Source organism: Lacerta agilis, chromosome 4 (genome assembly GCF_009819535.1).
Source record: "Lacerta agilis isolate rLacAgi1 chromosome 4, rLacAgi1.pri, whole genome shotgun sequence".
Taxonomy (NCBI): domain Eukaryota; kingdom Metazoa; phylum Chordata; class Lepidosauria; order Squamata; family Lacertidae; genus Lacerta; species Lacerta agilis.
Genome location: NC_046315.1, coordinates 63,579,379 through 63,606,659, shown reverse-complemented (window position 1 = coordinate 63,606,659; position 27,281 = coordinate 63,579,379). Strand labels below are relative to the sequence as shown.

General features: G+C 45.5%; 1 protein-coding gene across 4 annotated transcripts in view; it reads left to right on the top strand.

Annotated features, from left to right (window-relative positions):
• Nucleotides 1–241: 241 nt before the first annotated feature.
• Nucleotides 242–27,281, top strand: part of NHS (NHS actin remodeling regulator) — a 247,255-nt gene continuing 220,215 nt past the window's right edge. For 3 of the 4 annotated variants that reach the window (XM_033147336.1, XM_033147338.1, XM_033147335.1), the window contains exon 1: nucleotides 243–1,167. In XM_033147336.1, the coding sequence (XP_033003227.1) occupies nucleotides 702–1,167 (466 nt within the window). In that variant the 5' untranslated portion in view covers nucleotides 243–701. Of the gene's footprint in view, nucleotides 1,168–27,281 lie in introns of all 4 variants that reach the window. The other variant, XM_033147339.1, reaches the window with a different exon arrangement.

Here is a 27,281-nt window from a genome sequence, read left to right as displayed (position 1 = left end):
TTTGGGAGCATCTCAAAAGCGATGATGTTCCCTTCGGCTGCCAAACTTCCAAATCCTCCCTCCAGCTCCCAAGTTCTGAGCCACTGATGGTGGTAGTCCGCCAGCCAACCAGCCAGCCAACCAACCAGGCGCTGCGCGGAGCCTGCAGTGACCCCTCGCGGTCGCGAGGGGGAATGCCTCTCCGTGCCCGCCGCCGCCGCCTCCTTCCCTGCGCCGAGTGGGTGTCTCTCCCTGCCTGCCTGCTCTGCTCCTCCTCACAATAGAGCGGCGCGGGTTCCTTTCTCCGGGTTTTCAAGGCGCCCTGTTAAAATCCACCTCTCGCGCCGAAGGCTCGGGCTGCGTAGCGAAGCGAGGGGCGCGCGGCAGAGGAGGGAGCTTGCCGGGAGCAGCAGCTGGAGAAGGAGAAGGAGGAGGAGGAGGAGAGCGAGGCGGCGGCAGAGGAGGCGGGTGGGAAGGAAGGAACTGAGCAGCAGCGAAGGTGGCCGCGGCCGCTTCCCCGGACCCTGCGCGGAGAGAGATCATGGGGGACCCGGCGCCTTCCGATGCCGGCTGCTAGCAAGTGACGGACGCTTGGACTGAGGAGGAAGCCAGGCGAGTTTGGAAAGAGCCCGGAGAGACACACTCGGCGCCGGGGACGCGAGGGCGGCAGCGGCTTCTTCGGAGGGCGTAGCGCGGCACTCGCCCAGGGTCTCTCCCCAGCCATGCCTTTCGCCAAGCGGATAGTGGAGCCGCAGTGGTTGTGCCGCCGGCAGCCCGTCGCCTCGGTGCTGGACGAGGGCGCGGGAGGCGAGCCGCCGCCGCCGCCGCCGCCGCCTCCTCCTCAGCCGGGGAGCAGCCCGAGAGAGGAGCCGGGCGAAGCGGCAGCGGCGTCGGCTGCGACAGACGAGCCGGAGGAAGAAGCCGCGGGGCTGGCGGTGGTGCTGCCGGCCGATGGGCAGGAGAAGGAGGCGGCGGCGCTGATGGTGCTGGACCTGTGCTCGCTCAGCAACGTGGCTCTGTCGCGGATCCTCCGGCAGCTCTCCGATGTGGCCCGGCATGCGTGCGCCCTCTTCCAGGAGATCGAGGGCGAGATCCAGATCACCCAGCGCAGGGTCCGGGCGCTGCACGGCAGGATCGGCGGTGTCCAAGGGGTTATACACAGCCTGGATCCCAAGCAGGAGGCAGTGCGTAAGTGGAACCTTTTTCTCTCTCTTATCTCTCTCGGTCTATACAGCTCTAGATGCGCCTCTCCTTCCTTCGTTCCCCTTGGTGCGACCTTAGCGGTGGTTCACCTTGACCTCTGGCCAGTTTCACATCAAGGCGGGCCTGATGGAGGATGTTAAAAGGAGAATGGATCTCTGGGTGGCTTGGGGGGGGGGAGGGCGGAGTGGCGATTTGCTTGAGGTGGCGAGATTGCTGGCAAGGAAGAGGGGTGATCCGCCAAAATTGTGGCACACGGACCCTTTGGAGGTGTGGCCCCAACATAAATGGACGTTGTCGAGTGTATATACAAGACACACACACCCCTCCCAGTGTTTATAGCTGTCCGTGAAGCTGCAGTGTGTACCGAACTTTTTACCCCTCTCCGGGGGAATGTAAAGCAAGGGGAAGGATATTCCTTGATGGGGTGTTTTTCTGGGGGGGTAGGTGGGAGTAAGTAGGGCGGGAGGTTGCGGATTGAACTGTGCGTAAAGTTTAGGGGTGTGCGCGTTTGCAGAGGCTTTCTGCAGGACGCGCTACTGGTGTGGAAGGCGCCTTCGCGGTTGTTTTGGTTGGAGAAGCGATTTCCTTGTTAAAACGCCGTGGGTGGTATGGAGAGGAGCCGCGATGGATCGCCTCTTCCAAGCTTGCTCTCGCCTCCCTCCTCCCTCTCCACCTGCCTCGGGATCCACATTCCCGTCCGTGCGGGTAGCCGAGCCCGGGGCCCAGGATGTGCCTTTACCGAGCCAACCCGAGTGATTTTCTGCAGGTGGAATGACTGAGCGGCGGATAAGGCGAAGTCGCCTGGTCCTATAGAGGGGTCGTGCAGGGAAGGCGGGAATCGATACCTAATCGCATTTGGAAGGTGAAAGAGGAACGGAGGAGGGGATTCAGCGCTAGAGGATAAGCAAAGGGGTCCGGGCGGGGGGAGCAGGCATTTTTCAGCTCGCGACTACTCCCTGTGCAGCGAGAGATCTGCCTGACCCACTTTTCTTGCTGATGCTGGAGACTTAGGGGAGGGGGCTCCTTCGCGGCAGGCTAGCTCCTTCTGCCTGTGCGTGAAAGCGTGAGTCTCCAAAAGCGTTTTTTCTCCTCTGTACAGAATGGACACGCAAGGTGACCATTACCAAAGCTGATCTCCGTCCCTCCTTACTTGGCTTCCCGCTTCGCCTTCTGAGGCAGCTCTCCCTGGTTTTTCTGGGAGATTGCTTGCCTGGTCGGTGACTTGAAGTGCCTTCAAGAAGGCGATAATGGAGGGGGTGGGGCAGCTTTGAGGGATTCCTCAGGCACGTCTCTGCATCTCTCTCTCTGATTCCCCTCCCGCTTAGATTCCCCCACGAAATACCCTTCTCCACCACCCACTTTAAGCTCTCCCCATCAACAATCCTTTGAAGACTTGAAGTGGTGCAGGGTTCCAGGCCAAGGTGGGTACCTTGATATTGGGCGAGGGACTGGCTGGCAGCTGCCTTAAGGAGGGATCTCTGATGTTGTTTTGAAGTGAGCTGGTGGCTCCCAACATATGTGCTCATAGTTCACAGCGACAAGAGCAAAAGGCAGGCACAGGACCTCCAGCCATTGCCAACATCTGGATGTGGCTTGCAGAACAATTGATGCCTGCAGGTTGGGTCCTCATTGTGGATCCTCCTTTGCAGCAATTTCATGCTAGTGGTTTTGTCTTTATAGAGCAAGCTTTGGGTCGATGTTATACACACACAAAAAACAATGATTTCCTACCCACCCCCTTTTGTAAAGGAGCATAGCTGCAGAATGATGATCTGGGCTAGATGATTGTAGCTCTTGCTCTTGTAAATGTCTACAGCCATGGTGATGAAACGCAGGAGGTGAGTCTCCACTGAGAGGTACCAGGGCCATCTTCAGCATAACCTCTGCTGTGGTGCAAAGATCCCTCAGGTGCCCCCCCTTTGCCAGAGTTGTCGACCTTTTTAAAGGGAGGGAACACCAGCAGCGGTGGAGGAAGCCTCTTGGGACGGGATGGCACTACTGGTGATGTCAGCTTTGCTGGCCGCTTCGTGCCGCGGTGGCCATAGCAGGTGGAGGCCCCGGGCACGGTGCTGCTTTGACGCGGCATGGCGGAGGTGGGCGAGGGTGGCAAGCAGAGGGTGGGAGCAGGCCGTGGAGATCTGCAGCGCCTGATGCCCGGCTCGAAGATGAAGACGGCTAGCAGGAGGGGCGCCACACACGTCTGTGCCTCAACCAGTTGGGTGAGCGAGCACACAGAGCTTGTTCGTAGTTCCCCGGACTCTTGCCTGGTGCCCTCCACAACTTGGCGCCCCGGACCACTAGTGTCTATGGGTAAGAAGGCCCTGAGAGGTACAGAAATCTGTACTTGAGTTCCAGAGCTGCTTTCCTGGCTGGCAGCCCCACACTTCCACTCTGTGGCCACAGGCAGTTTGTGGCCATTCAATGAAAGGGAAAGCTTACAGAGAGAAAGAAACCCTCCCACTAACACCAACTGTTCATGGGGCTTTTCCTGACCTGAAACATCAACCAGCATGATCTGAGGAAGAGCAGGTTCTTTGTGTGCTAATCAGCAGAATATAATTGAGCATTAATGTAAGGCAGATAAGCTGTGCAAGCAGTGGCGGAGTAAGGCTCCGCGGTACCCGGGGCGGCAAAGGAAACGCCCCGGGGGCGGGGCGTCATGACATCACATTGTGACGTCATGACGCTCCGCCCCCAGGGCGTTTCCGGGGGTGCCGGCGCCGCTTCTGCAGCCCTCTTTTAAGCCGAAGAGCTCGCTTTTAAGCTCTCCGGCTCAAAAGGAGGCTGTGGAAGCGGCGATCCCAGGGTGACGGAGGGAGCGGCAGCGCGTGGGAATGGTGGGAGGGGCTGCCTCTTGTCCCCCCCACGTGCCGCCGTTCGCTCCGTTGTCCCAGGAGCAGCAGCACCGCACACACCGTGCGCTGCTGCTCCTGGGGGGACGGAGCCAGCGGCAGCGCGTGGGGCTGACAAGCGCCGGCCCCTCCTACCACTCCCCACGCTGCCGGTCACCCCGGGAGCAGCAGCGCTGCACGGACGGGGTGCTCCCTCGGCCGTGCGCTGTTGCTCCTGGGGTGATGGAGGGAGCGGCAGCGCTTGGGAATGGCGGGAGGGGCTGCCGCTTGTCACCCCCATGCGCCGCCGCTCGCTCCGGTCACCCCGGGAGCAACAGCGCACGGCCGAGGGAGCACCCCGTCCGTGCAGCGCTGCTGCTCCCGGGGTGACCGGCGTTGCCTGGGGAGTGGCGGGAGGGGCGCCGCTTGTCGCCCCCACCCGCCGCTTCTCGCCCCTGTCGCCCGGGGGCGTACCGCCCCCACCGCACCCCCCTAGCGACGCCCCTGTGTGCAAGTTGATTAGAGCTTCAGGCTCTGCTTTGTAGTCTTGCAATGTGGTACCATAACAAATGAGAACTAGCCTTTTTTTTTTTTTAGCTCTTTGTAGTGCCACCTAAAGTCTTTGCAGGGGATATATATGTGCACAACAAACTTAGGTTGGTTTCATACCAGTTCGAATGGTGTTGCTTCTCTCAAAGATCTGAACATTCTCTGTTGAAGATGTCTGATCCAGAACTATTGTGCCAAGGGCCCCCTGGGCAGAGTGACTGATTTTCATATCCAGTTTAGGCTGCAACTCAGTGGTAGAGCATCTGCTTTGCATGCAGAAGGTCCCAGGTTCAATCTCTGAATTCTCCAGGTAGGGCTGGGAAGAGAGCATTGTCTGTAACCCTGGAGAGCCTCTATCAGTCAGTGTAGACAACACTGAGCTAGAAGAGCCCATGGTCTCCTGCGCCACAATCCAACACTCCCAAGCCAGTGGTTCTCAAAGGGTGTGGCAGGCAAGGATGGCAAGTGTGGTGGGGAATATTCAAGGACAATCAAAGAAACAATTAAACATTTCAGAGTAGTATATTATAGTATCAAAAATTATTTTTTTTAATTTGTAGAATAAATAGAACAACTGCCAGAAGTTTTTGTGTGTGTGTGTTTTACCATCCTGGTGCCCTCCAGATGTTATGGCTTATAATGTCATTGGTCCCAACCAGTGGCACACTTCATATGTTTGGAATGACTACTCCTATCAGCTGCAGCCAGCACATTTGTACTGGGTGAAACTGATGGGAATTGTAGTCCAAAACATCTGAAGGGCATCCAGCTGGTGAGACTGCCCTGGACTCACATACCATATTTTTGCTTGTACAAGATGTTGAAAAATTGGGTGTCGTCTTATACATGGATTTATACAGTAAGTCTTGGGTGAACTGGTGGCTCCTGAGTCACCAGTGCTGTGGAGCTGGTTGGAGAGGCGAGATGGTGCCGAGGCAAGGAGGGAGCTTTGCCACGGTTCAATCAGCTCTCACCTGCTGTGCCAAAGTGCACAAAAGCTCAACAACTTTTTTGGGGCGATTTTCCCAAAAAAAAAAAAAAAAACAACTGAGCAACTTTAAAATACTGATTTCTTAATTTTGGGATCCCCAAAGTAGGGGTTGTCTTATACATGGGGTCGTGTTATACATGGGGAAATGTGGTATATTTCCAAATCGCCACTAAACGCATGTTTCCCGCTGAACGTCCTGTACTATAAAGTTGTTTGGTTATATTTCCCAAGGTGCTAAGGAATAATGTTTTTAATTGCAACTGCAAACACACACACACACACCCCCTTCCCCCCCCCATATTTTTTTAAAAATGTGTTATTAAGTCTTTAGATTGTCACTGTTGCTGTAAAGACAATTGGTGCTATTTCACTCCTAATTGCAGCACAGGGAGCTGAGGATATTTCTTTTTTAAAAACCACCAGTGCTGCTGAGGATACTTAGAAATCTAGTAGTGGTATATCTGAGCCCTCTCCCTCTCATACTGAGCACATAGTTAGAAAGATTTAATTAGGAAAATTTAATTCTTATTACTGTGTGTCCTTGTCCACGCATGTTGAGGAATGCACATGCACGAGGCGAACACTTGTTCAGATCTTTAGTTTGAGTGACAGTGTGAGATGGGACGAATTACACACTTAAACTAGGGGCAGATGAGCAACACAACAACAAATCGGAGTTCAGAAGGGGTATGCTGTTTCTCACAAAACAGAAAGATCAATTAATTACAAAGGCCTGCTCGGTACCGGGGCAGCAATTATTTGGCTAAATACAGGCAGTGATAATTACATGATGGTCGTGATACTAAATATAGGAAGGAGAGGATGGTGGGTGCTCTACAGATATTGCCTATTCCAAGGCAAGAGGAGTGGGGAAAGGCTTGTCTTCAGGAGGCTGCAGTGAATCAGCAGTTGCCCTCAACACTCTGACACTGGTGGTTGCTTGGAGCTGCTCCTTGTGACTTCCTAAGCCTGGTTCTTGGAGAACAAGGTGCAGAGCTGTCAACCTTCCTTTTTTTTTTTTTTTTGCATTGGGAAACGGCCATAGCTGTCAACTTTCCCTTTTTTTGCAATGGGAAACGGCCCTGGAATAAGGGAATTTCCCGCAAAAAAAGAGAAAGTCGACAGCTATGCAAGGTGCCTTGTTGGTGAACAATTGGGGGAAAGGCTGTGATGGAAGGCTGAGCATACCTTGGGCCCTCATAGGCTTCCTTGAGCTCAGTATGGTACGAAACTGCTTCAGATGCTTTGTGTCCTAACTTTAAACATGTAAGTAAATAGCAAAGATGTAGAAGACGGAAGGGATCACTAGGGGAAGAAAGTAGGAAGGGCAGCTAAGCGAACTAGGAGGGAGGTAACAGACCAGCCTCCTGTTCACCGCGACTGAATGAACTGGGCTTGGCTATGGTAGGGCTGAAGAACGCTAGGGGTTTTGAAGAGAAAACTCTTGGAGGCTTTGTATTCAAGGGAGGGTTTTCTTCCAGAGTGAACAAAAAAGAGAAGGTGGACATGATGTCTGGAATATTAGTGGACCTAAGCTTTCTTCCCATGGTTTCTGAGTGCAGAAGTGTGGAGTGCAAAAGCTGCAGTGTGCATCATATGGATGCAATGGATATCTACACGTATTTCTATGATGTGTCTACTGCTGGCTTGCAGTATATCAAGCGTAGAGTCTCCTCTGGAGAGGAAGACATTTGCTTGTCTTGGGAGTCTTGGGCTACTGTGCCTAACTGGCCAGAGTCCCTCCTTTTGATTGATGTAGGTCAGCCTTTGCCAGTCAGGTGCTGGTTGGCTCTGATGAGAGTTGTGGTCCAAAATGGTGGTCCTGGTGTGGAGAGCACCAGGTTGGCAAAGGCTGCTGTAGGTAGAGGTTGGCACGGGCACTTTGAGCCCAAGTTTTTCCTTAGCCATACACTCCCATGCAAACCTGTGTGTCTCCTGTGTGTGGATTTTGGGGTGGGGGTGAGGGTAGATTTCAGAATTGAGATTTTCGCGGCAAGCTCAAAATGATACTCCCTCGGTAACACCCCATCCAGGCAAAAGACAAGCGACCTTGAAATGGAACCCGTCCATGATTATATTGACACAGTAATAATAGCTTTGACCTAACTCTTGCTTTCCCTACCTGCACCAGTTGTTTTATTGAAGGACAGTACAACATAGCTTAATGCGACTTCTAACTGCTGCTCCCCTCCATGCTGAACTAATTCTATAGAAATTAGAAATAACTAGCTCTGTTTGGTCAAAGGGAGAGCATGCATCTAGCTGTCATTATATTGTCATAGCAAGCCCATCAAGAATTGGCTTGACCTAATTTATTTACCGGCCAGAGTATTAGGGCTGCCTTTCCTTTAATCCTCCCAGTGGCTGCCCATCCAAATGGTTGACACGGAAAGAAAGCAAAGGGACACGGTGCCATGCTCTCTTTTTCAGTGCACAGCTGGGTCTTGTCTCCAGCCACATGCAGATTCACCATTGTGCTAAGTAAGCAATGGAGTGTGGCCCCAGTCGGAGGAGAGGTCCTGCTCTTGGAGTGCATCCCTACTAGATGTGCCTTTTTTTCCTACAATGGGAAATCTAGGCTGTGTACACACTCCCATTTACTCTGCATCCATGGTGCTCCCGCTGCTGGTTTGGCAAGCAGCATAACCATGACATTAGCCACATTCCATATCTAACCTGTTGTTTCTTAGGAGATAGTGTGTTTGGATGTATTTTCCTCCAAACCAGCTTTGATCCAAACTGAGAAAAAGAATGATATAGCTGTGTTTTAAAGCTTATAGCATGTACACAGCTTCTGTCTCTGAGCATCCTTACAATGAACTTCTAAGTGGGAACAGGTTTTTTTGGGGGTGGGGTGGGAGGCTAACTTGTCATGTGAAAAATGAGTTGGGTTGATCCATGGATAGGTGGCTCAGCAAGTAGTGAAGCGCTAGCAAGGTGGTTTCAGCATAAATACAACTCAGCACTCATTTTAGTACGGATCTATACATGCAGAACAATTCCATAGTACAGTGATTCCCCCACCCCACCCCACCCCACCCCACCCGGACCGTAATATATCAGACTGACAGCAGGAGACAATTAAAAACAAATCTGTGATCATAGAAAACTAGGATGTCTGAAAGAATGAGGCTAGGCTCAAACCATATTCTCTATGACATGTGTGAATTTTTTTCACAGGAAGGATTTTAATTTTATTCTACTTTGGTGGGTGGACACTCAAACCGTGTTCGCTAGCCAAACCTACTTGAAGGTTGAATGGCCCTGTTGAGAAACATCGAGCAATTCTGCTCCCTGTGTAGACCAGCTGCTATTTACATATTTAGCATCTGTGAAGGAGCCCCTGGGAATGTTTGGGCTTAGCCCTGTTCCCTCAACATTACCCCAAGCACCGGCAAGTGCACTCCAATTGATATGCGTTACGGGTGTCATTCAGAAAGAGACTACTTCTACATGCACAGGCTTTCTAATATGGGGGTGGTCAGTCTGATCCATTAGACTTTCTCTCTCTTCGGAGAAAACCTTATACATGTAGAAGATACCCCCTTAAGACTGATGCTGATCATTCATCATCTGGGTGCATGTCTGACACATACACCATTGCTTAGGGATGAGGACCCATACAGCCCCCTTTCCCTTGTCCATTCTCATGCTTGGTAGTAAAAGGTTCCAGACCCCCTTTAGCACTTTGTGGCAATGTAGTAAATGTGGCTTGCAGTGACAGCAATTTGGATGGGAGAGTGGATACTTATGACCCTGTCACACGATGAAGATTAAGGAGCACAACAACAAAGATTAGAGCAAAGACATTATTCTGAGAGTCTTAGCCAATTCAGCTGACAGTATAACTCTTGGAGCATTGGGTAATAAACATCCATGGCCCCTCTGCAGTTCATAACCTCCATTCATGAAATGGTATCCACCTGACCTAGGTCATTCCTGGGTCAAATGGAGGAGATGCTGTCAGTCATTGAGGATGCCTGATTTGTATGCATGCCTCTCTGTCTTGTATGTAGTGTCTTGATCCAAGTTGGCTGTAGCTGAAGCTGGAGAGGGATCGTGCCCCGAAACATTCTGAAATTGTTCATGCAAATAGGGTGACACTAGTGTAGCCAGTTAATGATTGAAGAGCACCTCCATTTTTTTCCTCAGTTGCATTCTGTAACGCAGCCTTGGCAGAATTTGTCTCTTTTGTACGCAGTAAATAAACAATGATATTGTCAGTTAAAGAGTTACAAAGTGAGAAATTTGCTAAAGAAAGTTTTCCTACAAAACTTCTTCCTGTCATTTTGCTAGGTAGTTTCAGAATCCTCCTGATCCCACATTTACTTTGGCTGGGCTTGGCTGGCCTGGGGCAGGTTTCAGGCCTGTGAAAGTGACTTGAGGATTACTTATAAAACATCCAAATGAAGAACATAGCTGTAATACCAAACTACCAGAGTTGGATTTAATTAATTTTAAAAACCGACAAGATAAAGCCTCCTAGCATAACAATGTTAACTTAATGCTAGAATTTTCTTTCCAGCCTTGTCTTTCCTGTAACAGACAAAACCTCAGAAAGAACTCATGGCAGGTTTAGCTTGTTTGTTTATTTTTCCATTTAAACTTGAACTTTCATTTTGCACTGAAGCAGCTTCCCTTCTTTTATATTAGGAGTTTGGAAAATCCACTGGACTCTTCTGAGCCAGAAGATTAAACCTGAAAGACATGGGGAAAGGTTATTGATCTGGAGCTGGAGAAAAACGTATTTCCATCCGACCCCATGCAGACTTGGGGGTGGGGTGGGGGAAGCAGGGTTTTGTGTCTGTGAGGCTTTCTGCCCAGTCACATGTTGTTAATATAATTCTTTTTAAATGAAAGTTTGCATTCTTGCACATATTGAAGTCCTGCTTGCCAACTTTCCTGCTTAATGCTGGCAGTATTAAGATTTTCTGAAGTGGGCAATAAGGTTTATTGATACCCTCTCACCAACCCAGACCCCAAAAATCTAGAACTGAAGATCTGGGGTCAGCTGGAGGCCGTGTGGGAAAGTGGCTGCTGCTGCTACTGCTGCTGCGCTACTGCATGCATTAGCTGTTAGACGAGGAGGCTGAGCAGCCTAAACTAAACCTCACTGTGCCTCCGGTCTCTTCAGGGCCTTTTCTGCCTTCACTGAAGTCCCCTTGAGGCTCCAGGAGGGTCTCCTTGTGAGCCATGAGGTCTCTCCCGCCATTTCCTGGTTTGGTTTAATTTCCTGGCACCGCATGTATACATGGTCGAGTTCAAATAGAATACATGTAAGTAAGGGTGGGGAGGATACCTGTACACAATCAAAAGAAGATGGTGCAGACTGTAGCTGCTTGAAATGTTTTAGTTGGCATATGTCTGTCATGTGTACCCCCCTACAAAGTGATGTGTGAAACAGCCTGAAGGAACTAGGTAAAATCCTTCATTGTTTTTATAGGAGCAGAACTGTGTGAAAATGTTATAACCTGCAATACTTTGCTGAGCAAGTTTCTCTCCATTTCTGCTGTTGTTGCTGAATTAAGAAATAAATACTCATGGGATTTCTCTTGCTCTGATAACTTTCCCATGACCTAAGCCTCCACAATGTGTTCTACAACTCCTGCAGGGACACAAACCCTGAGGATGAAGTATGTCACCCAGCGTGTCCCTAGTTATAGCCCATGGTGATTTTCAGAATTATGACCACAAAGTTGCTGTTTATTTGGGAATGCTGTGGATCTTGGGTTATACCGAGCGACATTTTCCTGTCTTCTACATTGCCAGGAGCATTAAAATGACAATAGCCAGGTTGGGACATACCGTATATACCCGAGTATAAGCCGACCCGAATATAAACCGAGGCACCTAATTTTCCTACAAAAACCTGGGAAAGCTTATTGACTCGAGTATAAGCCGGTTCACCTTTGCCGCTGTGGAGGAGGAGGAGGAATGAGCAGCCCGAAAGCAACCCTTTGGGCTGCTCCTTCCTCTTCTTCCTTTGCCAAGTTTGCATTTATGCGAGCAGTTCAGGAATGGAACAAGCTGCCTGGGGAGAGTAAAGAACCGCCGTTCTTGTACACTTCTTAAGGAATGGTTGACTGGGGAGAGCGGGTGGCGGCACGAGCGGAGAGAAAGGGCTTCTTTCTCGCCACCCCCACCACCCGCCTCACTCGAGTATAAGCCGAGGGCAGCTTTTTCAGCACAAAAAATGTGCTGAAAAACTAGGCTTATACTCAAGTATATATGGTAATTTGTGAAGATGCTTTGGGCTTTATGCTTCAGCCTATAGTGTTATAAGAACCTGTCACTGCTTCATACCAACGTAAGTGAGAAAAGGGATTCGCTGTGGTATGGCACGTGATAATCCCATGAGCAGATGCATATGGAAAAATGATGTTGGAACTGCCTTTACTGAGATGATTCCTTCAGCGGGATCCTGAATTTTGACTAGATATTCTTAATGGAATTTTTCCATAAAGTTGCATGTATAATCATTTATAATGTATATACAGGGAACAATTCAGCGGAATTAGACCAGAATTTAAATTCCTTTCGGCTGTTAGAAATATGATTTCTATATGATTTATGGCTGCTGTAAAAAGCGATTAAGACTAATATGCATGAACATGCATGTTATAAATTGTTTTCATAATATCTCTTCTTATTTCTGTCTCTCCCAGTATGATCCATTTACAAGACTGTTTTGAGATAAATAATCTCAGTGTGAGAATATGTAGTGTGCAATTTATCATGTGACTGCTATGTTGTTGCTAATAGAGCAAAATAGGCTTTGGGAAGATTGTCACACATAGTTTGCATGAACCAAGACTCTCCCTCCCTTTCTACAATGAGATTATTTTTATTCAGGAAAAATGTGACGTAACGCACAGTGTTGGTGGGATGCCTTTTTCTAAATAATAAATGCTTTAGCTTGACTTTTTGGGAGAAATTGGAAAGGAGAAATGTCTGGAATATTTCCAAAGACTATTGTTTAGTATGAGCTGGGGCTGAAGGAATGGACTATTTGGGGGAAATTGTGAATACAAAACATAATTGTGCCTTTCAAACTCTGCTCTTGTTCAAGTGAATCGGATTTTGTTGACATTGCTTGCATAGTCTGTCTTGTGATTTATACTCCAAGGATTAGATTCTGTCTGGCCCTTAACATAGGTATGCAAAGGTGTGGGTGAGAAAGGAATGGGCGTAACAAATCACTTCGGCTCTGTGAAAGAATGGGATGACGTAAGGTGGTGGTGGGGAGTTGTGTTCAGAAAATTGGAAGAGTTTCCCAAATGAGAAGCTGTGATTTTGGATCTAAAGAACTGTGTTGACTCATGAAAGGGACTTGTGCTAGCCCTGTGGAGTTTCTGCTACCCCTCTTTTCAAATTGCAGCCTCCCTTGCAGATTGCCAGCGAGTTTCTAAAGCATCTTGCCATGCCATGAGTGGAGCAGAAACAATTCCCATTCTCGGGGAACACGTTGCACTGTCTCTTAGAGCCTGTTTGTGCTATTCCAAACACATTCCTTACTGCTCTGGAGACGGTAATGAGCCTGGCTGCCCAGATCTCCTTGCTCCACCCGATTTTATGGCCTGTCCAATGATGACATCTGACAACTGTCGGGATTACCACTCCCATGGCAATATTTGATGGCTATGTTATGATGTCTAAAGAAGAGCAAATGCAATTGATTCTATCAATATTTTTTTTTAAAGGCAGGCTTCTTTCCCAAAAGCCGTGCTTTTATATCCTCTCACCAAATGTGAATATAAAAACTTTCCACTGGGACTGCATCAGCTATTAAACCCAAACTATTAAATGAAGAAGATGAACTCTCTCAGCGTATCTGAGTGGTAGATAGGCAGCACTTTGATCCCTTTGATGTAATTAGCATGAAGCAAGATTAGCAGTGTTTCTAATTGCATCAAGATTTGGAATTTTATACACAAATTTCTATGTTTTCAAGGGGAGACGAGTGAAAATGTGAGGAAATTATAAGCGTACAATGTGCAGAGAAAGGGCAAGTCACAGCATTTCTGTATGTTTAAAATAATGTTTTGCTGATAGTTAATTTGGTTCGCAGCAAATATGTACGGTATATATACTTGTAATATTTCAGAGCAACTAAGTAGGTGCACGCAGACCATGTTTTAACTTGGAACTTCACATGGTCATGTAGGACAATTATATTGAGACTGCAGTGCTATGCCTACTTATCTATCAGTAGGTCCCACGGAACTCAATGGAATGGAACGTATTGCTGAGTAGACACACATAGAAGGGGTAGACAGAGTTAAGCGTTGCTGGATCTACTTTGTTTTGACTAGAAACCCAAGATCTACCAACCAGGAGTGACCAACTGCACGCCCACAGTTAAGAGTTGACAACAACAGGATACCTCTGAGCCTTGGAGTTTATATTCTGTCACAGAACTGAACTGAGGTCACATCCCTTTCCCACAAAAGTTAGCTTTCTTCATTTCAGCAGCCTGATTAAGGAAGAAAAAGTTGCTTTGCTGTTGTTAAACAATTACGGTAGTAGTCAGAGACCCTTGCCGATCTACTGCAAATCAAACGAAGATCTACCAGTAGATTGTAATCTACCCACTGCCCATCCCAGTATATGGGACTGCAGTGTCATCTGTTAAGTAGGAAGCCACCTTACCTTGGCCTGTTTGACTTTTGTAGTCTAGCATTGCCAACTCTGACTGGTGGCAGCTCCCTAGGATTTCAGAATTTCACCACAAGCTTACCTGCTCCTTTTAACTAGATATGGCAGAAATTGAACTTAGAACTTCACATGCAGAGTGCCCCATCTCTGAGCTAATAGTTAGCTTCCCCAATAGTTATTCTTCTGTTTGTCTTAGGGAGCCTAGCTGCATATTAGGTTAATTGATGTGGTTAGCATTCACGTGAGTTGTTTGATATTAAACACCAGGGATGTGTTTGGTGGGTGTCATCGTCTACACCACAAGGCATGGGGAGGAGAGTTTTAAGTCCTTTGTCTCCAGCCATGATTTCATTAAATATCTCTGTCCACCCCCTCCCCATGCAGCAGTTAGCATTAGGCAAAAACCACATTAGTGCCAATGAGAGTCTCTCCTCCTCCACAACAAAGCTAGTTGTGTAGTGGGCGAGATATTGCAAGATCGCAGCTTAATGTGGACAATCCACCCCCCCCCCCACTTGCCTGACACAGAATTTAAGAAAAACCTCACCACATGTTTGCGGATCATGCTGCCAGTGTAATTCTAGTTAGGCACTCAGTTTGTCATGTTGTTAAACTTTGTTTTATCAAAGTTATTGGAGAAAAAGCAGCTGTGAATGGAAATCAAGTGGTAATCAGGTGTCTTTTAAGGGGGAAATATGTTTCATGTAAGCTTAGATTTGTATTTCAGTTCTAACCACCTTCTTTACTGGAAAGTAGACCCTGGTGAATTCAATAGAATTTTCTCCCTAGCAATGATTGCCTACTATTGTGAGTTTAAACGTGCTTAGTTGGGAGAATCATTCATCAGCTTCATTCAGTTGCATGGAAATGTGCTTAGAATCTGATTATAATTAATGAGTATGGTAAACTGTAAGGGAATATTTACTTACGAGTGCTGTACTGGGCAGCCTTATCCTGTACAATGTACGCTAGTCATGGTGGTGCAAGCAGCGACGACCTCTGCTGAAGCAACCTCCATGGTCTAGCAAGCTCCCTGCCACTCTCCCCAAGCACTTTCCTGTAGTATCTGTTTTCATTTACCTGTTTGTGTCATCTGTAGCAGTTCACTCTTCAAGCACCTGACGGTAGTGGATCTTGAAGCCAGGACTGTGTGTGTTGTGGGATGATAGTAATGTCTGGCTAGGCTCAATCCATTAAAAAGGTTGCAAATTAACAATGTGGTCTGAATTGAATTATTACTATTACTATTACTATTATTAAAAATCTGATTGTTGTCTACTAATGCTGTCACAATCCATTTGTTGGAAGCGACAGCATAGGACTGCAGTAGGCTGGGCTTTTCTGGTAATAGAAATGTGGAAGTAAGCAATAAAACGCAATTGTCATATTAAAAATTAGGCTGGAGCCATGCAGTGAAATTTTTGCAACATAGTATTACAGTTTAGCAGTTCCATGCCATCTGATAAATGGGAGCTTGATTATTATTATTATTTTTAAGTTGCATTGGTGTCATTTGTACGCTTTACAGGAAGTATGGAATAAAAGAAATGAGGTTATATGGCTACAATTTGGCAGACAGATTTTCTGGCTCTTCTCACAAGAAGAGGAAAAAGAGAGGGGGGCCCCTCAACACTCTTCCATGCTTTGGAGTGATCCCTTTGGAGAGGTGTGCTAATTTCAAATAGAACAGAAAGATCTAAATTGATTTTCATTTAGGGGTGGATTGATCAGTCTATATCTGGTCCATGCTAACTTCACAGATATTCATTCATGTTAATTCTGTTCTGCCCCAATTCCACATTAATTTGCTTTGTTTTAAAAAACCTGAAAATTCATATTCAAGTACTGATATTTTCTGGTACAATATATATTTAAACATGTATAAAATATATTTTCAAATATGTACATTTATAAACATTTATAAACTGCGAGAGGCAGTGAAGGATAGGCGTGCCTGGCGTGCTCTGGTCCATGGGGTCACGAAGTGTCGGACACGACTGAACGACTGAACAACAACAATAAACATTTTATCCTAAAATGTGAATTTCAACACACTGTGGTTCCTTTCCTTTTACATCTGTATCATAAAATGTTGGAGAAGTGCAAAATCGAACATATAATTATGTTCAGATCAGCACATTAGTTCTGGAGATGTAGGGCAGGCCAGTTCACACTGTAATACACAGAAATCAGTTTTCTCAAACATATTTACTGCTTCATAGAAGTTCAGGTATGAAATGCGAGAGAGAATGGGTGCAAGAACCTCTCTTGCACTGGAATCTGTATTGCCAAGTGTCTTCCATTGCAACAGTTTCCAGAAAGGTAGCCTTGTTAGTCTGTTGCAGCAAAAGCAACAAAGAGTCTCATGAAGAAGAGTTTGGATTTGATATCCCGCTTTATCACTACCCGAAGGAGTCTCAAAGCGGCTAACATTCTCTTTTCCCTTCCTCCCCCACAACAAACACTCTGTGAGGTGTGTGAGGCTGAGAGACTTCAAAGAAGTGTGACTAGCCCAAGGTCACCCAGCAGCTGCATGTGGAGGAGCGGAGACGCGAACCCGGTTCCCCAGATTACGAGTCTGCCGCTCTTAACCACTACACCACACTGGCTCATGACTACCACATTTGTTAGTTTGGGGGCTATAGTCCCCGAGAGCATGTGCCATAACCAATTTGTTAGTCTTTGAGGTTCCATAGAACTGTTTGTCACATTACTGCGGATATTCTCAGAATTTTGATTATTCAGCAATGCCTTCGCCTTCTGCTAGTCTAAATGCAAACTGGGCACAATCCCACAGAGCAGTCTGCTGCGCCATAGAAACGAATGGAAAAACTTATGCAAATACACGTGTCCTCTTCATCTCAGTGCAGCCTGACTAGCGGAAGTTTCCACGGTTTAGTTTTGCCAGCTCCTCGTGATTTTTAACATAAAGTAATCTCAAATCCTTTATATTATATTTGTGTGTGAGTGAATAGACATTCAGTTTTCATTTTTAGGGCTTTCTAGTTTGGTTAATTATTTGGCTATTAGCAGCCGCACCCTCTTTCAGTTATCCTCCATTTTCTGTATGCCTCCTTCTCTTTTCCACCTGTACCTATTCCATCTGTTGCAATTTTTTGATCTCAGGATGAAGGAGCATCAATTACTCTGATTTCTAAGTGCCTCCAGTTCTTGACACGGAGGTGGTTAAGGTTTGAGTGGTATGACTGACTAGTTTCTTTTGTTAAAAGTACCAAACCTACAATAGATTTGAATCAAGCAGTCGCAAGTGCTTCTCTGTCTTTCGAACGGGCATTATTTAAAGACAGTGTAGCAACTAGCTGGACAGCTTTGGGTAATATAAATAGCTGTTGGATGTGGTGGGCTCCCTTTTGTGGGATGTATTATTACTAGCACAGTCAAGTACAACATTTTCCTGTTGCCTAGAATGGACACACAGGGGAATGTGGCTCCATACAGGGAAGACTTCCTGTCATACCTGCTCTGGCGCTTCCTCACCCTGTGTGTGGCCAGGTAGATGGGTGTGACCCTAGCTGACCAGATAAAAGTGCTGGCCATGCAATCATCTCTCTCTTCAACTCTTACTCTTACTCTTGGACTCTCGCTGTCCTGGCTCCTGAGTCTTAGCATGGCTCAACCTTCATGTAGGATGTAGCCCACAAGCAGAAAGTCTGAAATGTAGCACAGACTTCTTTTCACTGTAACCACAAGATAAAGCCTGCCTTCATATCACTGCTGTGAACTGAATGTGAGTGAAACTTTATTCTTATTTTTAAAGAAGACTGTATTGTGTTGCTATTTTAAGAGGGAAATAAAGGGGAAATTTACCAGGAACAATCCAGACTGGAGAAGCCAGACAGGGTTGCTTAATTAAAGGATTCTAACGAATCATCAACAGGGACGCGGGTGGTGCTGTGGTCTAAACCACTGAGCCTAGGGCTTGCTGATTAGATCGGTGGTTTGAATCCCTGTGACGGGGTGAGCTCCCGTTGCTCGGTCCCAGCTCCTGTCAACCTAGCAGTTTGAAAGCATGTCAAAGTGCAAGTAGATAAATAGGTACCGCTCTGGCGGGAAAGTAAATGGCATTTCTGTGCACTGCTCTGGTTTTGCCAGAAGCGGCTTAGTCATGCTGGCCACATGGCCCAGAAATACTGTCTGCAGACAAACGTCGGCTCCCTTGGCCAGTAAAGTGAGATGAGCGCCGCAACCTCAGAGTCATTCGTGACTGGACTTAACTGTCAGGGGTCCTTTACCTTTACCTTTTTAATGAATCATCAACTGGCTTCCAATAAGTTGCAAAGGAAATGTGCTCTGCTGTTTACGCACTAGTGTGAATGAGGAGGGATAATATCAAAACAATATATCCTCTCCTCCCTTCCTTATAACATTCCCACACCTTTTTGGAAGGAAGGACATACATTTGATGAATTAAACCCAGGTTCAATATAGAGCACTGACCTGCCACTGGCAAACCACTCTTCATGCTAACTACTTTGCAGGGCTCTTTTGAGGACAAAACAGGAGCTGCATTTATGCCACTCTGACCCCTTGCGCAAAGAGCGGGATGCACATGTGCTAAATAAAACTATTTGTGAGGCCAAACATCTGAAGTTTCAACTTTGGAGGCTTGTTCATGGAGCCATGAATCTGCAAAGGGTAACTAAACTCAAGAATTAGCTCCTTTTCCTCCCTAGTGTTTATTACAGCATATAATCAAGCCTGGCCTAGATATGCAGAATCATTACTGGTGTTCAGCAATGTCTCCTCCTGGATGTAGTGTGATCTAAGTACAGTTATATTTATTGATTAAAGTTTTTACACCCTGTGGGCTGTACTAGATTACATTGAGTTGAGGGTGTCAATTTAGACTAAGCACCATCATATTTAATCCTCCCAAGTATATTTGAGCAAATAAAATGCTAAAATAAAGGATTTCTCCTGAAACTGCCAGAGTGGAAGATGAGCCTGAGCTATGGATCTTCCTTTATCCTCCTTCCTGTGCCTTGTACCCACTGAAAAGCCTCTCCAGAGGGGAGGGAACATACTGGATTTCAGATTGTGTCTCACAGGGCTGCCTTGGGAAGAGAGTTCCCTCAAACCTGGGAATTGTTTCAGCAATTTCATGCAGGATACTCTTGCCTGCTAAAATGCAATTCTGGTATTGCTCCTTCTGGAGTTGGTCAACAGTTTGGTTTGATGTGGCCTATGGGGCATTTTTTATATGCCTGTTGTCTTTGTCCATGGAGTTTTCTTGGCAGAGATACTGGAGTGGCTTGCCATAAATGCACATTCTGCTTTTTAGAGGATTTCTGTACCCTTGGTTCTGAAAACTGTATGGGATTCTGACAGTCCTGAATTCCTTACCTTCTACTTATGTATGTGTTACTTTTGCAATTATAATTTGCACAGCCAGCCTAGGGATTAGGAAGAATTATAACTCTCTCTACAGCTTCCTGATTCCCATCTATGCTAATTCTCGTGCCTTGATTGAGTGTACTGCCCTCTTGAAAACAGGAGAGATGGAGCCTGTGAAACTGCTAGGGCTAAGTAAAATGCACGACGGTGGAGGAGAGAGACTTCCTGGCCATAGCAATACTTTTGGATTGGGATTGCCTGAGTAGTGCAGTGAGCTGATTGGCCAGAGAATGGGATAGAGATAGACCCACGGGTGACGTTTCTGTTAAAGTTGAAATAGAAGGATGTGATTGGGGCTGCGGGGCAGTGGGACAGAAATAATGTGGCTTTGAGATTCTGGAGGAAACGGTGTGAAGCTTTTATGTAATGAACCTTAGCAGAGAAATATGCAAGCACCAATCAGAATGCATTTAGATGCACTAGTCAGTTGGCCTGCATGGTACCAATCACTTCTTAAGAGGCTCTCTCTATGGAACTGAATATACTCAGTGGGTTACCACCTCTCAAGTGGCAATGGTGAAATTTTTATTTTTAAAATAGCCATGTGTTTCCAGTTACTGCATAGCCCTAATGGGTTTGAGCATAGGACTGGGACACAGAGATGTGATGATTTTCATTCCTTTTGCAAGCAAGCAAGCAAGCTTATTATTGACAGCAACTGGATCCCATCTCTCAAGGGCAAAAAAATTAAAAAATATTGCCATTGTTTTCACAGTGATGGCACACAAGTCTTCTTTTCCAAACTCTCCATCAGGAAGACTGGAAAGAAAACTGCAATACTCATCCCCCCAGTGTTATGGACCACATGTGCCATTTTAATTACAGTCACGTTGAGACGAGATGGTGCCATGGGAGTTAATTTTAAAAAAAAAAAAAAAAAAAACAGTGACCAAAAATATATTAAAGATCTGATGTGGGCTGTATGACGGCTGAGTGCCGGAGGTGCTGTTTTTAGGAGACTTTGATCTCATGTCAGTAAAAAGCAAACAAACTTCAGATTCAAAGGACTGGACAGGAATACTAATGGTAGACTGGCTGGTCCAGTTGTGTTTTGTTTTGCTGGTTCAGATTTTCATGCTACCACATCACATCTGTCTCACTATGGGTGTTATTGAAAGAAGCACATGTTGGCTTGGCTCCAAATGACTATCCAAAGAGAATGGTTTTGCATTACCTATATTTTTGGATCAGCCGTAACAAATACCTTTTTGCTAGGCCAGAACCACCTCAAGATGTTTTGCTGCCATTGATCCACCACTGGCTTGCAGCTTCTGGTAGGATTCCAATGTAGGACTGTGGCTCTTGAGTTGACAAAGATTCCCCTATCTGGACCACATAGGATGGATGGAATACTTCTTTTGAATTTGGTCAGCCACAACAACATTGGAAGCATAGGAGGTGCCATGTTTCTTTCCCCTGAACACTTTTGGAGAATAATTTAGGTTCACTCTGAATGCGGTAGACCATGAAGAAAAAGTCCATAGAAAGACAAGGTTATTCACTGTAAAAGTTTTCTTTTTTACAACAAAATTCAATCAGGGTATGAATTACCACCCACAGGTGGCTTGTAAATTGTCATGAGATCACTGTTATGCATTCATTTCTAGCTTTGATCCCTTCAAAATATTATAGTTGTAGGGCAAAAATTGTCTGGGAGTCATTGCTTAAGATTATATCATGTTTCCATCTGAAAATTTAATCAGGACTGAGACGACAATTCAGATATTAACTCTGTTTACCTGGTGAGGTGTTTGATTTCCCCCCTCTTCCCCCCCTCTGAAAAACCCAGGGCACAGGGCAATTTGCTTTTGAAAACTAACACAATTTTAAAAGACCATCTCACCCCTTATATGCTCAACTAATCACTGAGCTCTGCAGGAGAGGGCCTCTTGCAGATACCATCCCATCAGGTAGTTATAGGGACCAGACCTTTAGTGTGGCGACACCTACTTTTCCAAACTGTCTCTTGTTACATGTCAGATAGGCACTGTCTCTGTTGCTTTCCTTTTTTCCAGCAAGTGGATTTTAAAAAAAAATCTCAATCTGTATCTCTATTAGATTTGAAAATGTTTTTACAGGCAGAGTTGTTGTAATTGTTTGTATATATGGAACTGCTTTTATTGTTGATGTTTTTGCTGTGAAAACGCTTTGGGGTGTGTTTTATAGGAAGCGATTCATAGACAGAATCCAATAAAAAATACAAACCATGTGAGGTGTGAGGGCTTCAGTTTAAAGACATCTGAAGTCTGCTTGGTACATGCAAACCGTTGGGTATACAAAGGTTTATAGGTTTGGGGTGCACAATAGACTCAGTTGCCCTTTTCCTCCCAATGTAAGAGAAACGGACATAGCTAAAGGACTGCTTATTCTATGGTATCAACTCCTTCATGCATTAATTCAACTTAAGCTTGTTGGTTATATGAGGCTGGTTATCTCACATGAATTGCGGTGAACTAGGAAGTTCATTTTCATGCAAGGGCTCTGTTCATTAGACCACACTTGAGATTCTGGAGTATAATAAATATATGGTCCTGGAACCCTAACCTGTAACAGGACCCTGAATCTGTTTCATTTGCTCTGTTACTAGTCTTGGCCCTAATTTATAGCACAATCCCATAGATGCCTTCTCAGAAGTACTGTATTTTTTGCTCCATAGGGCGCACTGGACAATAGGGCGCACCTCGTTTTAAAGGAGGAAACAAGAAAAAAATTATTTTTCTGGTTTTCCTCCTCTAAAATCTCTGGGTTTTTTGAGGATCAGCTCAACGTTTTGCAGCTTTTTTGCAAACTCACATTTCTACAGCTTCTTAAGGAAAGGGAGCCGTTTCTACAGTTTCCAGACAGCCGGTCACATGTTTCTGGGGAAACAAACAACCTCCCTCTGCAGCACATTCAACAATGGAGGCCTGGGCAAAGGGCGGGGCTGAAAGGGAGCCGGGACTCTTATCTCTCTCCTGATCTCTTGCTGATCAGCAGCTGAGCAGGGTCCTTTCAACACCCCCCTTTGTAAAATAAAAAGCACAGTCCTCTTTTGGCCCCTGGGCAATTCGGCTCCAGGGACCACCATTCACTCCAGGGACCACCATTCGCACAGGTATTTCCCCTTACTTTTTAGGAGGAAAAAAGTGCGTCTTTTGGAGTGAAAAATACGGTAAGTCTGCATTTAATGAGATTCACTCCCAGATAAAGTGTTTGTTGATTGCAGCTTTAATTTTATGAATTGCTTTTATTGGATTCGACCAAAGCCTACCCTTGGAACCTCTCCGGGCACAATTTGTTGGCTCAGAAATTTGTCAGTTCTCTTTGTGTGTTGCAGGCTTCTTGTAGAACCTGCGTTGAGTGTTGCTTTTAGAAAGTAACCTACCATGCAGACTAAGTAAGGTAGTTAACTGTTAATGACGGGACCGTTGTCAGATTACCACAGCACTGAAGGAATGCTTAATAAAACAAACCAGAATCTGATCTTTAAAAAGCATTTAACAAGAAAGGGAAATACTGTTTATTTTGGAAAGATTTATGGGAATGACATAATGTAGGTTTTTTTATTCTTCTTATCTCCTCACCTGTTTTTCCTCAGGGAGACTATCAATTTTTATTAGCTTTCTAGAGCCAGAAAGATGAAAAATGATGGACAAATTTTAAAATAGGATAAAAATGCTGAAAAGATATGAAAGATATATTGGGGGAGGAATCCTCTTCATGTAATACCTGTTGAAGTTGAATTGAAAGAGGGAGCAACTTCATGAGAGACAGACAATCTGATAATAATATTTTTTTGTGGAATCAGAATCCTTTGTAACAGAAGAATGTGCAAGATATTTTTCTACACTGGCCCCATCTAGAAGGACATCCTTTGAACTCCCGAGGTGGGCTTTGCTTTAATTCCTTAAGTAATTCAAAAAGGGGTGTTATTAAAAAAAACACAACCCAATAAAACTGTTTTTGCAGACATAAATACAAAACATAGCTCTGAACTTTTGATCATCATACTCTTAATTTTACACTCAAGATCACTTACCTGGGATTAGTTACTATTTAACACACTTTAACCTCCCTATAGTGGCACGCGGGTGGCGCTGTGGTCTAAACCACTGAGCCTCTTGGGATTGACAATCAGAAGGTTGGCGGTTCAAATCCCCATGAGGGGGTGAGCTCCCGTTGCTTGGTCCCAGCTCCTGCCAACCTAGCAGTTCGAAAGCACTGTAGATAAATAGGTACCACTCCAGGGGGAAGGTAAATGGCATTTCTGTGCGCTGCTCTGGTTTTGGTGTTCCGTTGTGCCAGAAGCAGCTTAGTCATGCTGGCTACATGACCCAGAAATACTGTCTGCAGACAAATGCCAGCTCCCTCGGCCTGTAAAGTGAGATGAGCGCCGCAACCTCAGAGTCGTTTGCGACTGGACTTAACTGTCAGGGGTCCTTTACCTTTACCTTTTTTTTTTAACCTCCCCATATGTACTCAAAATCTGGGTGGGCAGGGCTAAAGAGTAGGTTTTCTATTCATTCAGTGTTTCTGAGTGAAGTTGGCATTCTAGTCTGTGCTTGTGATTTGGGTGTGGTAATCTGGCAAGAGGATGTAATAAAACCCTTGTCATTTATATAGTAAGTGAGAATGCTTGAAATGCTTAATGTATATTATATCAGAATCCTTGCAGCAGCCTTGTGAGGAACAGACATGTAGTAGCATTGCAGCAGATAGCAGGATCGGTTCATGACAACTTGCTGCCTGAGGTGGAACAGAAAATGCCCCCTTCCCAGATTGAGGTACATAGCATGAAAGGCCGCCTGGGCTATTTTGGCACCCTCAGCACAAAATTCCATAAATGTTTCTTGTGGGATTAAAAATACAATAAGAATAAATCAAAAAGTAACAATTTGCTGGCCTTCCACAATACCCAAATACCTTAAGGTAGTTGCCTCACGTTACCTCAGCCTTCACCAACCTCTGTATATTGTTAAACTGCAACTCCCATCAGCCCCAGCCAGCATGCAGTCCCACAACATCTGGAGAGCATCAGGTTGAGGAAGGCTGCCTATTGGTAGGCCTGCATGGTTGAGGAGTATGATTTACCTAGGGCTTTCCAGGATGTTCAAGGCAGAGGTCTAAATTGGAGGGTGTTCTGATTTATTTATTGATTTATTTCTAAAATTAAGATTTGCATGCAACCTTTTAAGTGTAACAACCCTGTCCAGTTTATAGATCAGCCTCATGTGGCCTAATCCTATGCATGTCTACTCAGAAGTAAGTCCCAGTGAGTTCAGTGGAACTTACTCCCAGGTTAATATGTCTAGGATCTCAGATTCAGCCATTACATTACAGCAGTTCATCCTGTGTCCTGCAAAGCAGAACATTAATGCCTGAACAAATGAAACTGATCTGTAGAAAATGTAACTTGAAAAAAGAGACTGCACATACTTTTGTAAACCAAGAAATCTTTAATAAAAATACATTAAAAATAACAGAGATAAAGAAAGCTCACCTGAACACTCAACAAAGTCATGGAGATAAATGTTCAAAATTAATGGCATCTTTGAACTAATGGCTCACTTTGTTATTTCTATGAATAAGAGAAAAATACATTTTTGTTTAACAGTTAGGTATATACTGCTGATGTTTCTCATAATTGTTTTTGCTTGCCCTAACCATATTGATACTGCCTGCTATGCTTTCTGAGTCAAAGCTGAAACAACAAATGTATATCTAGTACTGACATAGGAACATTTGTCTGCGGTATTAGCTCCGCTCTAGAAAATTGCAGACCATAACTGAAGAGGCAAGAATACAAATTTTGCAGCGTGAGCCAGTTATACAAATAAGCACACTGCATTTTCCTCTGATAGAAACACAGACATCAGAGAGTCCCGATCATATGTTGACATGATGTGAGGGAGGTCTGTTTGTTTGGATATCGGACTGAATTTCCTTTAAAATAAAAGAGAAATGTTTTTCGAATGAAAACAGTTGGATATTTAGGGAGAGGCAACAAAAAAAATCACTAGTGCCAATGAATTTGATGCTGGACATGAAAGTCCATGCCAGGAGTTATCTCTGTGTGTGTTTTCACTATGAAAAAACCATCTACTCAGATGTGCACATCAACTCAGATGTAAATTCCACCAAGTTCAATGGAACTTACGGTCAGCAAGTTTGCACAGAGTTGTTGCCTTAATCATTCGAAGTCAATTTCTTATTTTTATATGGATGTCTATCATATAGTTTCTTCCCAAATTTGGGGTTTTCAAAGTGTTTTGATTTTTTTAAATTAAAAAATGAGTTGAAAAGGTAGGGGATATTAATAAAACGAGATCCTTCAAGTATGTTCAGAATGGCTTTCTTTTGCAACAGAGTAGTGATGAGCTACTTCCTTACATTTGGAGACCTGGGTCTGGGGAAGAGCCTTATTGTTGGAAGATGGGGTCCTAATACCCAGCATGCCTTCCTTTAGAAATGAAGCACTTGCCAAAGAGCCCGTCTGTTTCTTCCAGCCTTTCCCAGACACTACTAGCGTTGCTCCTGTCTTTCAGGTCAGTTGTCAGAAAATCAAAGGGAAAATGTTGGGCCTTTCCTCCCACCCTCACTTAGCCATTTTGAAAGCTGTGTAGGTGAACTAGGTGCTCATACCAGAAGAATCTCCATGGTACCAAACATTCTCGCTTAAAATTATTTTACGTTTATTTCAAGCAAATTTAGATGCCGCACAACACAAATTGGGGAAAACGATAAGTCTTTGAGGGTTGCTTAAGTGAAAGTTGATTCACACAGCGCCAAACTATGCTTGTGCTGCACTCACACAAAGGGATGTAAGCCTACTAGATAGGGACCAGGTTTTTCAGTAGTGACGTGCCTTCTAACACAGGCAGTACAGCTGCTGCTTTGTCAAGTGGGGTGGGTGGGAGCAGCAGTGAGGTTGGTGCCACACAGCAACATTGGAAGGGACTGTGCCTAGTACACTCTTGGATCTCAACACGTGTCTAGTAACTGAATGGGAGACCTGCCCAGGAGTACATGCAATGGGGTGTGGGACAACTGGCTGCTTTTCCTTCCCATCACATCCCTGGCTGCTCATCAGGGCGACACCAGCCATTCTAGAAGGGAAAATGGTGGAAAGGACTGGCACAGGGGAGTTGCGGTGCCAACAGGACAGTTTGTGGCTTCCTCACACCTTTCCCCCTCTCCTAGCCAGAGTTCCTTAGCTGTCGTCTTTGGAATAGAGGTGTTTGCTCCATGATGATGTGGAAAGGCTGGGTCGTAGGCTGTGTGGGCCCAAGAGGTGAGACCCAGGCAACAACAGTGAGCAGATCTAAAAAGGTTATCTTGCAACGCATTACAGAACTGGGAAGTTTGGGCCTATTGCATTCTGATGGTGCAAGGAAGTGAGTAAAATGTTATCAAATCTTTTTCAATAAAAGCATCAGTATAATTGAAACATTTGTTTGGGTTGGGGATTGTTCATTGGTTAGGGTTTATAGATCTAGATAAGTGTGGAGAGGCTTTGAAACTCACCCCATTAACAACGGTATGCCCCATTTCCAGTTGAGCCTAGCTACTTGGAGACTAGAACAGATTGGAAAAGGGGTTCATCATTCATCACTGCCATCGCCAGCCTTCAGTTTCCCCCCTCGTTGCCAGTAAAAATGCCTTACCTTTGCAAAGGGGGA